Here is a 13,547-nt window from a genome sequence, read left to right on the forward strand (position 1 = left end):
CGCTCTCTGTCCTTGGCTACTGAATCCTCATTGACCCTGGGCTCCAGCTACTGCTCTTGAACGCCAGGTTGGTGTGTAACAAAGCTGCCCTTATTGTGGATGAGGATGCTGACCTGGCTTGTTTAACACAGCCCTGGTTTGGCCTCTGGTGGGATCCCCTCTCAGAATTGTGTCCAACCGGGTTTTGTACCAGCTGAGACCCCAGGAAGGGGAGGAGTGGTGGTTCTTGTCATCTGAGAGTCATTACAGACTTTCAGAGGTTCTGCTTTACAGATAACCAGATGTGAGCTGTTCTGGTTGAAGTTGGGCTTACAGGAACAGTTGGGATTTGCTGCTGATATACTGCCCTCCTGCTGTCCACCATTATCCCTGCTGGATTCCTGCAGCTGACAGTGGAGTCCCTGAAGCTATCAGTTCTCAGGGATTTCAATCTGCTGTCTGGTGATGTTGAGTCCCAAGTCACTGAGGGCCTGATACATACAGGTAGTCTGTGACTTACAACCACAATACGGCCTGGAAAATTTGTTGTTAAGTAGTGCGGTCATTAAGTGAGGCATCATGCAACTGCACCCAATTTTATGACATTTTTTGTGGCAGTCGTTAAGTGAATCACATGGTTCCCCATTGATTTTGCTTGCCAGAAGCCAGCTCGGAAGGTTGCAAATGGCAATCACATGACCCTGGGACACTGCAACCATTGTAAATACATGCCAGTTGCCAAGCACCTGAATTTTGATCACGTGACCACGGGGACGCTGTGATGGTCGTACCTGTGAGGACCAGTCATAAGTAACTCTTTTCAGCGCCATCATAACTTCAAAAGGTCGCTAAACCAATGGTCATAAATTGAGGACTACCTGTACCAGTGACTGCATGTTAGATCTGGTTTCTGTCTCAGGGCAGTTGTGACATGACCTGGTATCCGAGGACATTAACATCAGTCCATTGCCATGGACAGATCACTCTCTGACTGCCTTTGGCTCACTGATGTCACCCCTCCCTGCAGGGAGATAGAAGCTACTTCACTGGCCTGCCCCAAGCAATTGATGGACCCAATGAGGTTCCAGAGAGAACCTGGGGCTTTCCCAAGGGTTTAGTGGCTGGTTCAGCCAAGGCCTTACTTGCTGCCTAGAATGGGCAGGTGGCTGACCCATGGACTGTATTACCTCTATGCAGCTTCTCCTTGTGCACCAATCTTGGGGTGCACCTGGGAGCTCTGGGAGATGAGGTGCCAGAAAAGATGCATGAAGTGTCACTGGAGAAAGACTCAGAGTGAGTCTGACTTAATATGGGTAAGGGCCTATATTGAGGATTACCTCCTGGCTATAAAGGTGGCAAAATTTCAATATTTCTCTGCCCACCGACAGCCATGTAACACCCCTAGGTAAGGTGACCTTGTCCCTGCTGTGCAGGGAGAGCCCCCAGAATCATCTCCAAGGTCACTGTGAGGAATATTCAGATTGGGGCAGGTCCAGGTGAGGTGACTGGGGCAAGGTCTTATGGTGTGATCTGGGCTGAGTCTGAACTGGTGACTCCTAAGAAAGTGGACAGGGTGCTTCATGCTATCAGTTTGGCCACCTGTTTAATGGACCAGGCCCCCTTCTGGGTCATGAAAGTGGCCAGGGAGGTATCCTGTGGTTGGGTCCATGCTGTGGTTTCAGCCTCTTTGAGGGAGAAGTTGGCACCTCATGCCTTGAAGGAGGCAGTGGTGTGCCCCCTCCTCAAGAGGCTGTCCCTGCACCTAACACTTTTAGATAACTTTCATCCTGTCTCCAATCTTCCATTTTTAGGGAAGGTGTTGAGAAGCTGGTCAGTCTGCAGTTGATGAGAACCTGGAGGAAGTGGATTATCTAGGCCTGTTTCAGTCAGGTTTCAGCCAGGATTTAGCATGGAGACAGCCTTGGCTGCACTTGTGGTGGTGTAATGGAGCCGAGATGGAGGTGGTACACCCATCCTTGTACTCCTTGATTTCTCGGCAGCTTTTGATATCATCAACCATGGTATCTTTCTGGGTTGGCTCCCAGGGTTGAAGATGGGGCACCATTCTATAGTGGTTCTCTTCCTTCCTCTGTGGCCAGTTTCAGTTGGTGTTGGTTGGGAGGGAAAGGATATTCCCTAAGCCCCTCCTCTGTAGGGTGCCACAGGTCTTGACTCTGTCTCCCCTTTTATTCAACATCTGCATGAAACTGCTGAGTGAGGTCATCCATCAGTCTGGGATTCCCAATTATACCTTTTGACCCCAGGCTGGCCACGTAAGGCTGTTGAGTGACTGGAGGCTGTATGGGTTTAGATGAGGAGGCACCGTCTTTAATACAGTCCTACCAAATTTGAGTGGCTGTAGCTGTGGCTGTTGGAGCCACCTAGATTTGGGGATATTCCATTCTTGACCTTTGATGGGGTTGCACTTCCCCATTCAAGAGTGGTGTGCCATCTGGGGGTATTCCTGGACTCATAGCCACATGGCAGCTGTGGCCAGGAAGACCTTTGCACAACTTCATCAAGTGCACCAGTTGTGGCCTTTCCTCGATTGGGAGGCCCTTCAGACAGTCACTCATGTCCTAGTAATGATATGTGAGAATGACCTTGGGAGACAGGGGAAGAGCCACAGCCAGGTCTGATAAAAGGCAGCTTAGCCCGCAACAGGAATGGGCGTGTAGAACATCTCAGAAGGGACCCTCCCTAATTTATTGGTCTGTAAAGGTGATGGGGGAGAAATGTACTTTCAGACTTGTAAGATTCTGTTAATGTAATCTTATAATAAAGTATACTTAGATCATCTGGGCATGCTTCCCGTCTGGGCTACCTCACAAGGCTGACACCTCATCACTTCATGGCTCCACTAGTACATGCATTTCAAAGTGCTGATTATGACCTATAAAGCCCAACATGGCATGGGACCTGGTTATTTGAGGGACCACTTATCTCCCATGGTATTAGCCTGGCCAGTTCAATCTGACAGATTTGGCGTGCTCCATGTTCCTTCAATTAAACAGTGTCATCAATAGGGACCCCAGAAGTGTGCCGTCTTTGTCATAGCACCTGTCCTCTGGAATAAAATTCCCCTGATATCCATGTGGCTCCTAGCCTGCTGGCATTCCAGAAAGCCTTAAAGACATGGCTGTTCTCCCAGGCCTTGGGTTATGGGGTTGAAGCCCCTGCCAGATTATGTGGGATCGCCAGATCTGCCACTGGTTTTTGTTGTTTACTGTTTCATTCTCTTATAATTATTGTATTCTGTTTTTAAGTTGTTGGTTTTATTGCACACTGCCAGTTGGAGTCAGGTGGTTGTCACAATTGAATAAATGAAATGAAATCAAACTACTAGGGAAATGTCTAGTGCCCTAGTAAAACAATTCACAACAATTAGGAGCTTCCCAATTTGCTCTGAACTGAAAACAACTAGTTAAGTTCTTATCATGCTAAGTCATAGTTTCCTTCATCATGATTAACTGCATAACTGGTTGGTTCACTTATAACTTTTGTGGGAACAGGAAAATGTTTAAAAAGAGGAAATGGGAATGGCTAGCCTCCTACTCCCATTATCACTCTTAAAGCAAAATAATAAAAAGGCCAAAAAATTTCAACCCTTCCCTTTCTGGGTGATGTCATCCTTCAGTGCCAGCCTTCAGTGGTCCATCAGCTGGAGAAGAGAGCAAGTTGCAACCTCAGATCCAGGAGAAGTTGCCTGTGCCTGCCCTTAATTTCACAAACCACAACAGCTGGATTCACCCGCTGAACCATGCCAGCACCAAAACACACAATGGCTATGCAAGATTTGTGAATCTTTCTAAAATGGGCAATTCTAGGGTACATATAGACAGCGAAGTACATTGAGCTATACAGTGGGCACTGAGTGGCAGTGATTTCAAAGAGGAATAATTTCTGATCATCTCTAGAAATATCAAAAATTGAACCTAGACTTTTTACATACAAAGCAGCTACTCCACAATGAACTGAAGGCTTACACACTGCTTTAAAATGTATCTGAGGAAACATGCTGTAATCCACTTCCAAGTGCAGTTACAACCCAGTAGTGGATCCCAAAGCAATCCTTCTAGACTGTGTTTAGGAACAGAAATCAACACATTTCCATTCCTTTCTAGAGTATCTAATTATATAATTTACCTCTCTGCATAAAAAAATAACTACCCAGTACTATCATAAACATTTGAAGTATATGTTATTGGAATAGAGCACAATATTTGCTTTTCAGTTAATTTTATACTAATTTTAATAAACTGGAGGTAGGTTTGCCGATGGCACTGTGTCTTAAAACCCCTTACCTTTTGCTCTTGAACTTCAAATACTGCTTCATGAACACTGCAAGCAAAGAGTGAGGTAGGAAGATCACTTAAATCCATCATCTCTTCCAAGTCTTCTTCGTTTTCTCCAAAAATCATTTCTTCCTCTTCTTCTAGGTCACTGCTGTAAAGGTCTGACTGGCTATCACTCCAGGCCTTCATTGTATCATTAATCACTGTCCATTCAATGCTTCTTTCTGCCTCTGTATTCTGAGCTTGTAGGAAGAGTCTTTCCAATGAGTCAAGGGAGAGAGGGAGAGAGAGAACACAAACAGTAAGGAAGACGTTTTTCTATTATTTCTTATTATGGCTGTTTTTAATGGTTTAGTCATTGTGTGCAAAAATAAGATCTGTGCGAAGACTGACCTTAGAGTAGTAACACTGGCTCATTTTACAGTTCATTGACTTCTAGTGTAGGAAGGAACCACTGCTTATTCAGATATGAATGACAAGCTTGACTCAGACTTTTATAATGAGAGAGGCCTAAATGAGACTCCCATGCAATCTATGCCTGGGCTGTATCCAAAGATCCAAACCCTCTTCCTGTTCCAAAAGATTCAGTTCTGGAAACAGACAAACAACCTCTGGAAGGGCACATTCTGAAAGATAAATGGAACATTCCAGGGAACGCAGGAATGTTCTAGGAACAGATTGTACAATTTTATCTCAGGGCATCCAACAGGCAGTAGATCACCTCCTTTTCCATGGTGAGAGGAGGAGGAGGAGAACTAGTTAGCAACTCCTATGCTCTGGTGGCAGAAATCTCTGCTACTTTCTGATTTGGGTGGCAAGGAGTAAATGTGGATCAGACTGAAGGAGATCTCTGATCCACCAAACACAAATCCCTTCTGAATTTCTAACTTTCCTTTGAGAAGGAAAGACAAGACAGCAAGTACGATAAAGAGGGAAGAAAATAATAGGAACAAGAATCCTCCTTCCCCTACTTTATGCTTTGCCAGCAGGAATCTGACAGGGATATCATAGATCTTCCCCAATACCACAGTCAATTAATTCCAACCAATTTATTTAAAACTATATTTTTGTTTTGTCTCCAAAATAATATCAGGGATGAACAACTAACTTTTCCAGGAAGTGGCTCATCCTCATTTACAAGAAACCAACACTGAATAAAGGAGGAAGTCTCCTTTCTTTCCTCCCCATCCCCACAGGATCATTACCACCAACTAGCCTCTGGAAAGGCCTAGAAGCTTCCTGCTTGTTTCTTTCTTTTTTTAAGTATTGCTTCTTATTTGTTTATATTATTTGGGTGCTGCTTTGCAGGGGGGGATTGTTATCCTGAAAAACGGCACCTAAACAATTATAATAAATCCAGATGGGATCTACAAAAGATCCTGATGATACCTAATAAGCCCTGAATTCAGAAGCAAGCCATGTTGCTTGCTAGATGGAGTTAGCCTTTGTCCTCTCTAAACCTGACATGCAATCTGCTGGTATCCAGAAATCCTAAGTCAGTGTTGTCCAAACTTGGCCACTTTATGATGAGTGGACTTCAACTCCCAGAATTCCCCAGCCTGCCATGCTGGCTGGGGAATTCTGGGAGTTGAAGTCCACTCATCTTAAAGTGGCCAAGTTTGGACAACACTGTCCTAAGTCATTCCTAATTCCAAGGTTACGTGGAGGTTTGTTTAGTCATGTTGTTGCTGTGGTACCAGAAACACCACATCATAAGATAGGCAAATTGGTAAGCATCTTGTCGTCCTTTACTGTGAGACAAAAGTAGATAGATCCATGTGCCTACAAATTTTGGCTTGAAAATTTAAAGATAATCAAATATTACAAGCTACAGAATACTTGTTCAGAAGTACCCAGTATCTGATATTTAAACATTAAATTTCTTTGCAAGCTTAATGTTTCCAGCTTAATAAAAGGTGCTTAATGGATATCAGTTAAACAGCTTTCAAAAACACTGCCAATTTGAATTTCCACAGAATCCATTTGTATAAAAATATCATATGTAAATGTATTTCTCTATTTACTACTGGGATGCTCAATAATGCACATTTTAATTCTCAGAAATTATATCAGCCAGCTGCATAATCTTTTTATTTTAAAGCCCCCCAAACGTAACACTTGAGACATTGTGCATACAAATTGATCATAAGCCTTGTTTTATACTATGAGCTTGAAAACCATTTAAAGGCAAGGATTGGCTGGACCAAGAGAGTAGACACAATTTACTTAAGTGTCTGTCTATATTACATGTACCAGACTGAAGGGAGAACAGACCTGGCAAATGGTTTCTCTCCTTCCCTCTGCCTGCCTGCTGGAAAGTATGGCCTCTGTAATGATGGGCACTTGATTTGTGCTCAGGAAAAAAGGATACAGCATGTTCATTTTTAGTTCCAGAATATTAATATTAGGCTTGGCCTACCAAGATTTTCCCATGCCCTTCAAGGAAAGTCACGACTGCATAAAATTAGAAGCTTAGTTATATTCCTTTAAAAACATATTTAAAAATAGACCCAGCATAGAAATACAACATTAAAACCGATAAAACTATATAACATTTTAAGAGAAAAGGAAAAAAAGTTAAAGATTTTTATCTTTAAATTTTTTATCTTTTATAAAAGATAAAATTAGTACAGATGGAACACCTGGGTAGGATAACAAAAGTTTAGAAGTAAACAAAAGATAAAAGCGTGTAAGTTCAAGAAAAGACCTGCTGGTTAAACAAAGAAGTTGGCACTAGACCTAGTAAGATACCAATTGTAACTGAACAGGGAAGGCATTCAGGAATCAAAGTCTCTGTATTGAGACAGTTCTCTTCTGCATCTCTACACAGTCAATTCATTAACAGGCATCCCTGCTAATTCCCAATATTCAAGCCATCACGTAATAATAAATAGTAACAATCACTTATTATATGCTACCCAACTCCCAGTGACTCTGTGCAATTTACAAATTAAACACATTTAAAAACAAGGAAACAACAAAAAACAAACAAAAAAATGGCAGAAATGATGAAACTGGATGGGAACAAAGGAAAAAGGGGGTCTGCAATCACCCTGGCCAAAGGGTGAGTCAGGCCTTCAAAGCCCTTTGAAACATCAGTAGGATGGAGGCTGTTGAATCTCGGGGGGGGGGGAGCGCTCATTCCAGAGGGCCTGCAGGCACTGCTACAGGGAAGGCATAAGGCAGAAATCAAACGTGTTGAGTTTTAAAACGCCAATGCAACCCCCTAAATTTGGTTTGGTTCAAATTCAAGGTGCAGATTGCTCAGAACAGGTGTAATATAACCATATTATAGGCTGCTTCCTTCAGCAAACTAACCACACCGTGCTGCCCTTGCTGCAGGTTCTGGGCCAGCCTCAAGGCAGTTTCACTGGAGGAAAGCTCTGCACTCATCCGATCTGCAGGTTGTCGGTGCTTGGAGTCCTGTGATAGGTGGTAAACCAGGTCAGTCTGGGAAAGGGGGCTCATGGCCACAAAGGCCACTTGTGCTTCTACTGACAGCAAAGGATCTAGAGGCATTACCAAATGACGACCCTAGGTGTTGCCTCTATACCAAAATCAGCAAAGCAGGGGGTGGAAGGAAAAAAAAAGATGAGGAAAATTAAATTTATAAAAAGAAATATATTGCAGTGTTAAAAATGAAGTTAAAAATCTTCAGGGAACACAAGAGTAATACTGTATTTCTGAAGAAAGAATAGAAATTAACTTGCAGCTATGATCATATTGCAAGCTTGATGACTCACAATTCCAAAATATTTCAGTTTATAATACCTCAGCATTAAAGTTTTCACAGAGTGTCCAGTAGCCACAGGAGAAAGATTCTATAGTCAAAATAATTACTGCAAACTAGGCTGTTTCTCTTTACACAGAGTTCACTGAGAAGCCCAGTTGTTATCTGAGTGTTGTAATGTGAAGTTCTATAACCCCCTAAAACTGCATTACATTTTCTCTGAGTGGGAGGGGTATTTAAAAAGAGAACATACAGAACTGAATTTGTTATATGGATTAAGGCCATGATTAAAGAGCTGCATTTCAACAATCTCTCAACAAAAAAGGGATTGCAAAGTAACATTTCTAGCATAAAAGACTTTAACAGAAAGAAAGTGTTGATTCACCAAGAAATCTACAATGCAACACAAAACACACTGAATTAGCACATGAAAAGGAAGCTTCAGTTTCAATCCAGAACGCTGGATTCTTGCTTTGAGGAATTACTGAACTGAGATGACATAAGCCAGTTCCAATAGCCTCTGTTTCAGTTTTTCCATTTTCAAAGACATTAACAATATACTGACAACTGCGAGAGAACCAGAAGGCTTAACAGAATTTAAATTCACTCATGACTCCTCTGTTTTAATAACTTAATAAAATGACTAATATATTTGACCAGAAGATTGGGATTTTATAAATTTATATGTTGTTTGTGTTGAGCAGGTACCTCAATGGAAAAATCAAGTTAATTTTTTAAAAAACTAGAACTATCAATCAAAGTCAGGTGCAAAATAGATGGTGTTTGCCAGCTGAAACCAAAAAAGCAGTAGAACAAAGTGTTTCTATATGATTATTATGCCTAGCTCAGGGATTTGTGAACTGTGTATCATAATTTTTTTCATATGAAAAGCCACTCCTAGTTTTCCCCTAGTATTCTTTTTTCAAGCAAACATATAGCACTGTTACAGTTAATGCAGGGTAAGTCTTATTACCTAGGACTATTACTTATCAGCATGGATTCCAAAGAAAACCATGTACATGGTTTTGTAAGACATGAAAGATTTTGTTTTTCAGGCTTATACAACAGAAGAAATAAGAAACTAATAGAAAATCTGCCAAAATCAGTCTGCTATGCTAGAAAAGATGCTGAAAGAAACAGAAAATAATTTTTTTTAGCAAAACAAATCTTGTCAAGCATTCTCCTACAGCAGACTTTATCTATTTCAATCCCTAGGTGGCAGCATTCAGTTGACCTTGCTTACTGTCAAAAAGTTAAGCAGGGTTGGGCCTGGGTAGTAGTTGGATGATGGACCACCAGGAGATTCCAGGGCTCAAGTTTAGATGTGAAATTGAAAAAAACATCTCAGAAGAATGGAATGCAGCTCAACTTGAAGGAGAATTTATCTTTAATGCAAAATTAGGAAGGCATATGCAACAGAATCAATTGCACGCTGCAATCTTCTACATGGCTTGCTGAGGGTAAGTCTCACTTTGTGGGTGAACCTTGATTCTGATTACCCTTGATTCTGTGGCAAGCTCTGATCCCGTAATAACATGCACATGATTGTGATTACTAATCCAACAGAATTACTCCAATATTCATGAATCTGGGAGACCAGATTTGTAAAGTGTTGAAACTGAACAATTTAAAAGCTGATTTTTATGCTAATAAACAGAAGTTTATCGAAGCCTTAACCTCAGTGACATGTGAATGTACACAGTTTGATCTTAAAGGTTACATTCAGTGGCTGCTTTAGGGTAAACATTTACCTTCTCAAGCCTCAAAGCTTGAGGATTAAAGCATTTTTTAAAATCTCCATCTGTATGACGTACTTGCTTGTGCTGTCAGTCCTCCACACCCATGAAAAAGGAAATTATACATCCTGACTGAGGCAGACCAAGCACTTAATTTTTTTCCTAACTGAAGGACTGTTTATTTTCCCCAGCACACACTCACTGTTTCCTCCTTCACCAAGTCTGCTTAGGATGAGAAGGCTAAAGTATTATCCTGTCAGATGCCCATTTCAGACACAGTGGATAAGTCTTACTCTTCACACATGGCAGGAAAGAAGATCAGAAGCAGCTACTTCTGATTTAGGTTAATTTTTTAAAAGAACTATGGTTTAAGGCAAGGTAAGATATGGAATTAAAGTTTGATTCTAGCTTGGTACTGTACTACCATAGTTTAAACCAGATAGCTGTGGTCAGGAAATTGGAGCTAGTTTAAAACTGTTAGTAGATAATCTGAATGTCTTCCTCCAGAAAGTAGGGGCTTCATGTGGCTCATTCACACTGTGTGAAATCAGTTTCCTATTTTAACTAAATCAGGCCAATCTGGATATGGCAGGAGACAGGGCAAGAAATGAAGAATTAAGTCCAACAGTTATTGTGAAAAGAAGAAAGTTGTAAAAAATAAATTGGCAATAACCTTTTGTCTATGTGGCAGAGGTAGCAGCAAAAATAAAAGCTTCTTAAAATGATAAACAACCCCCCCCCACCAAAAGGCTGGCTGTGTCTGAAAGCACAAGGACATAAACAAGCAATGAATAGTAGTAAACCGGAGACAGAGAATATAGGGAAGAACATAGGAATTACAGGTAGTCCTTGTTTACCAACTGCCTCATTTAGCGAATCTTCGCAGTTATGATGGTGATGAAAAATTAACTTTGCAACCAATCCTCGCATTTACGACCTTCACAGGTCTGTAAAGCAAAGGAAAGCTGAAGTAAGATCATAAGCACAGTTGCAGTTTCACTTAGTGACCACTTCGCTTAACAACTGAGTTGCTTGTCCCAATTGCGGTTGCTAAACAAGGACTACTTGTAGCTACATCCAGCAATATTTTGCCGTAGGAGCAGAGAGCATGAGCAGAGTAAGAAACACCTAGCAGGAAAAAGGGAAACACACATAAAAAGAAATCAAAAAGTGAAAGGGCAAAAAGAAATCTAATGAAAGGGGACGTTAATGTGGAATAAGAGGGGAGAGATGAACAAGAGACCCCAAGAGGAGAAGGAGAGGCTTCCTAACTAAGGGGCAATAGAAGGGCTCAATCTCCTGGCAATATTGGAGAGTGGTTGGCAACCCGCAATCAGCAAAAGGGCAACCCCCCCCCCCACTTTCCAATGGAAGGAGCCAATTCTGGGGGTAGAAAGAGATCCTTAGGTGGTTCTTGGGTTACCTTACTATGCATTTCCAAGAGCTGAGCTAAAAACCGAGGCCCGGGGTAAGAGAAGGAGAAAGGGGAGTACAGAGCCTAAGGCTTTGGGCAGGATTTTACAAACAAATGTTCCCTTCGGATCAGTTATCGCCTCAGATTGGTCCCGGAGGTCCAGTTACCGCAGCATCCTCTCTCCATCCAAGGCTGAGCACAGAGTGGCCTTCAAGGAACGGACCCGCAGGGGAGAAAAGCCTTGAGAGGTATAGTACTCCTGCCCATGGAGGTTCCCCCTGCATGGGGACTGCTGCGCGAGCCTGGCCGGAGGAAGGAGGCCGGTGTGGTCCTCCACGGAAGGTCCCAAGGCCCCTTTGGGCCAGTCGGTCTCAACCCAGCCCACCTCACGGGGTTGTTGTGGGGGAGATGAAAGAGGAGGAGACCCCCGCTGCCGAATACGAAGGGGGAGGCGGGAGAGGAAAGCAACCAACCCTCAGTTATGGAGGAGAAGCGGGCCGACGGAGACCCACCGAAAGGGGATTTCGGGGAGGGCCCGGGCGCGGGCAGAGGACGAGGCCGGGCGGCGCCACGGGCCCCTGCGAGCGGCGGGGGCCGCGAACGGCAAAGCCGGCGCGGTCACCGGGACGAGTCCCTCCCTCCGTCCTCCTCCTCCTCACTCACCCTCGCTTCGCCTCGGAAGGCGCCACCGACGACGACCACCCTCTCCCGGTCAAGCCGAGCCAGCCGCGGGGCCGCGGGAGCGCCTCAGCAGCCGCCTCAGCCCTCCGCCTTTGCGGCCGCCCGGCCGACTCCTCCCCCGCCTGCCTGCCTGCCTGCCCTCCCTCCCTGCGGGGCTGACGGAGGACTCGGCGACGGCGGCGCGCGCCCGAGCCCGCGCGCGGGCACGTACGCCTCCCCGATCCCCCATAGCAACCGCCGACGCCCCGCTCTCTCTTCCGGTCTCGGGTTGACTAGGGAGCCGTGACCCGGAAGTGCATCTCTCGACCGTGGAAGCCCGGCGGAATGGACAAGGGCGCCCTATTATTCGGTCGGAGTTACGTCCTCTCAGGCTGTCGAAATCTACACGGCTGCTAGATGGCAGCAAAGAGGTGGGCAGCTCTATGTAATCGAGCAGAGATTGAAGGGCCGCCAACCCCAAACCTACATTGATAGGACACGCCATCACTCCTGTGGTTGCTTCGATACTGTGGGTCAGTGTTTCTCGACCTTGGCCACTTTAAGATGAGTGGACTTCCACTCCCAGAATTCCCTAGCCAGCCATGCTGGCTGGGGAATTCTGGGAGTAGAAGTCCACACATCTTAAAGTGGCCAAGGTTGAGAAACACTGAACTAGATAGTCCTAGTCCTAAAACTAGATAAAGGGAACCCAATTAAACAAATAAGTCCATCGATATTCAGCAAAATGATCCAAAGCGACCTGTTTGCGTCTGGCAAAAGTATGTGAACCTTTGCTTTCGGTAACTGGCGTGCCCCCTTGGGCAGCACGAACTGCAACTGAATGTTTCCAATAACCATTGATCGGTCCTGCCCGTCATCTTGGAGGAATTTGAGCCCATTCCTCCTTACAGAACAGCTGCAGCTCAGGGATGTTGGTGGGTTTCCTCGCGTGAACTTCAGCTCTTTCCACAACATTGCTCTAGGATTAAGGTCAAGATTTTGACTTGGCTGTTCCGAAACATCAGCTTTCTTCTCTTCTAACCATTCTTTGGTTGTACAATGTGTGCGTTTTGAATCACTGTCTCGCTGCATGACCCACTTTCTCCTGAGTTTCAGTTCACAGACAGATGCTGTGACATTTTCCTGTAGCATTTGCTGGTATTCATAGTTCCATCCATGATGACAAGCCGTCCTGGTCCAGCAGCAGCAAAACTGGCCCAAACATGCTACCACCAGGTTTCACAGATGGAATAAAGTTCTTACGCTGGGTTAATTGGGTTCCCTTGATCTAGTTTTAGGACTTGTGTGGAGAACCAATCACGTTTTAGTTCATATTTATGCAGAAATATTGAACATTCAGAAGGGTTCACAAACTTTTAAGAACCGCTGTATATGCTAGTGTGGAGTGCTTAATGCACTGGACTGGGAATAGGGAGACTCAGGTCCCCCCTCAGCCACAGAAACTCACTGGGGGACTTTGGGTCAGTCCCTCCCTCTCAGTCCAAGAACCAGTAAGGAGTAAGTGGTGAAGGTGTTGGACTAGGGGCAGGGAGACTGAGGTACTAGTCCCCCTTCAGCCACCAAGGCTTGCTTTCTCTCAGCCAAATCTCCCTCCCACAGTTGTGGTGGGGAAAAAAACAGTATAGCTCTTTTGGGGGGCAGCTATACCACCTTGGGGTGCCAAAGGAAAGATGGGAAAATGAGTTAATAAATAAATAAATGAAGCTGCACTA

General features: G+C 44.1%; 1 protein-coding gene across 1 annotated transcript in view; it reads right to left on the reverse strand.

Moving 5' to 3' along the window:
* RCAN3 (regulator of calcineurin 3) overlaps positions 1-11,950 on the reverse strand; it is a 29,566-nt gene extending 17,616 nt beyond the window's left edge. Inside the window, exons 1-2 of the mRNA XM_088140962.1 lie at positions 11,818-11,950; positions 4,284-4,530 (exon numbers count right to left, since the gene is read on the reverse strand). Of these exons, the coding sequence (XP_087997088.1) occupies positions 4,284-4,463 (180 nt within the window). The 5' untranslated portion in view covers positions 4,464-4,530; positions 11,818-11,950. The remainder of the gene's footprint in view (positions 1-4,283; positions 4,531-11,817) is intronic.
* Positions 11,951-13,547: the final 1,597 nt, after the last annotated feature.

The sequence above is a fragment of the Python bivittatus genome, unplaced genomic scaffold, assembly GCF_059951505.1.
Source record: "Python bivittatus isolate LINGU-HERP-01145 unplaced genomic scaffold, Pbiv_v1 ctg000250_np1212, whole genome shotgun sequence".
Classification (NCBI taxonomy): domain Eukaryota; kingdom Metazoa; phylum Chordata; class Lepidosauria; order Squamata; family Pythonidae; genus Python; species Python bivittatus.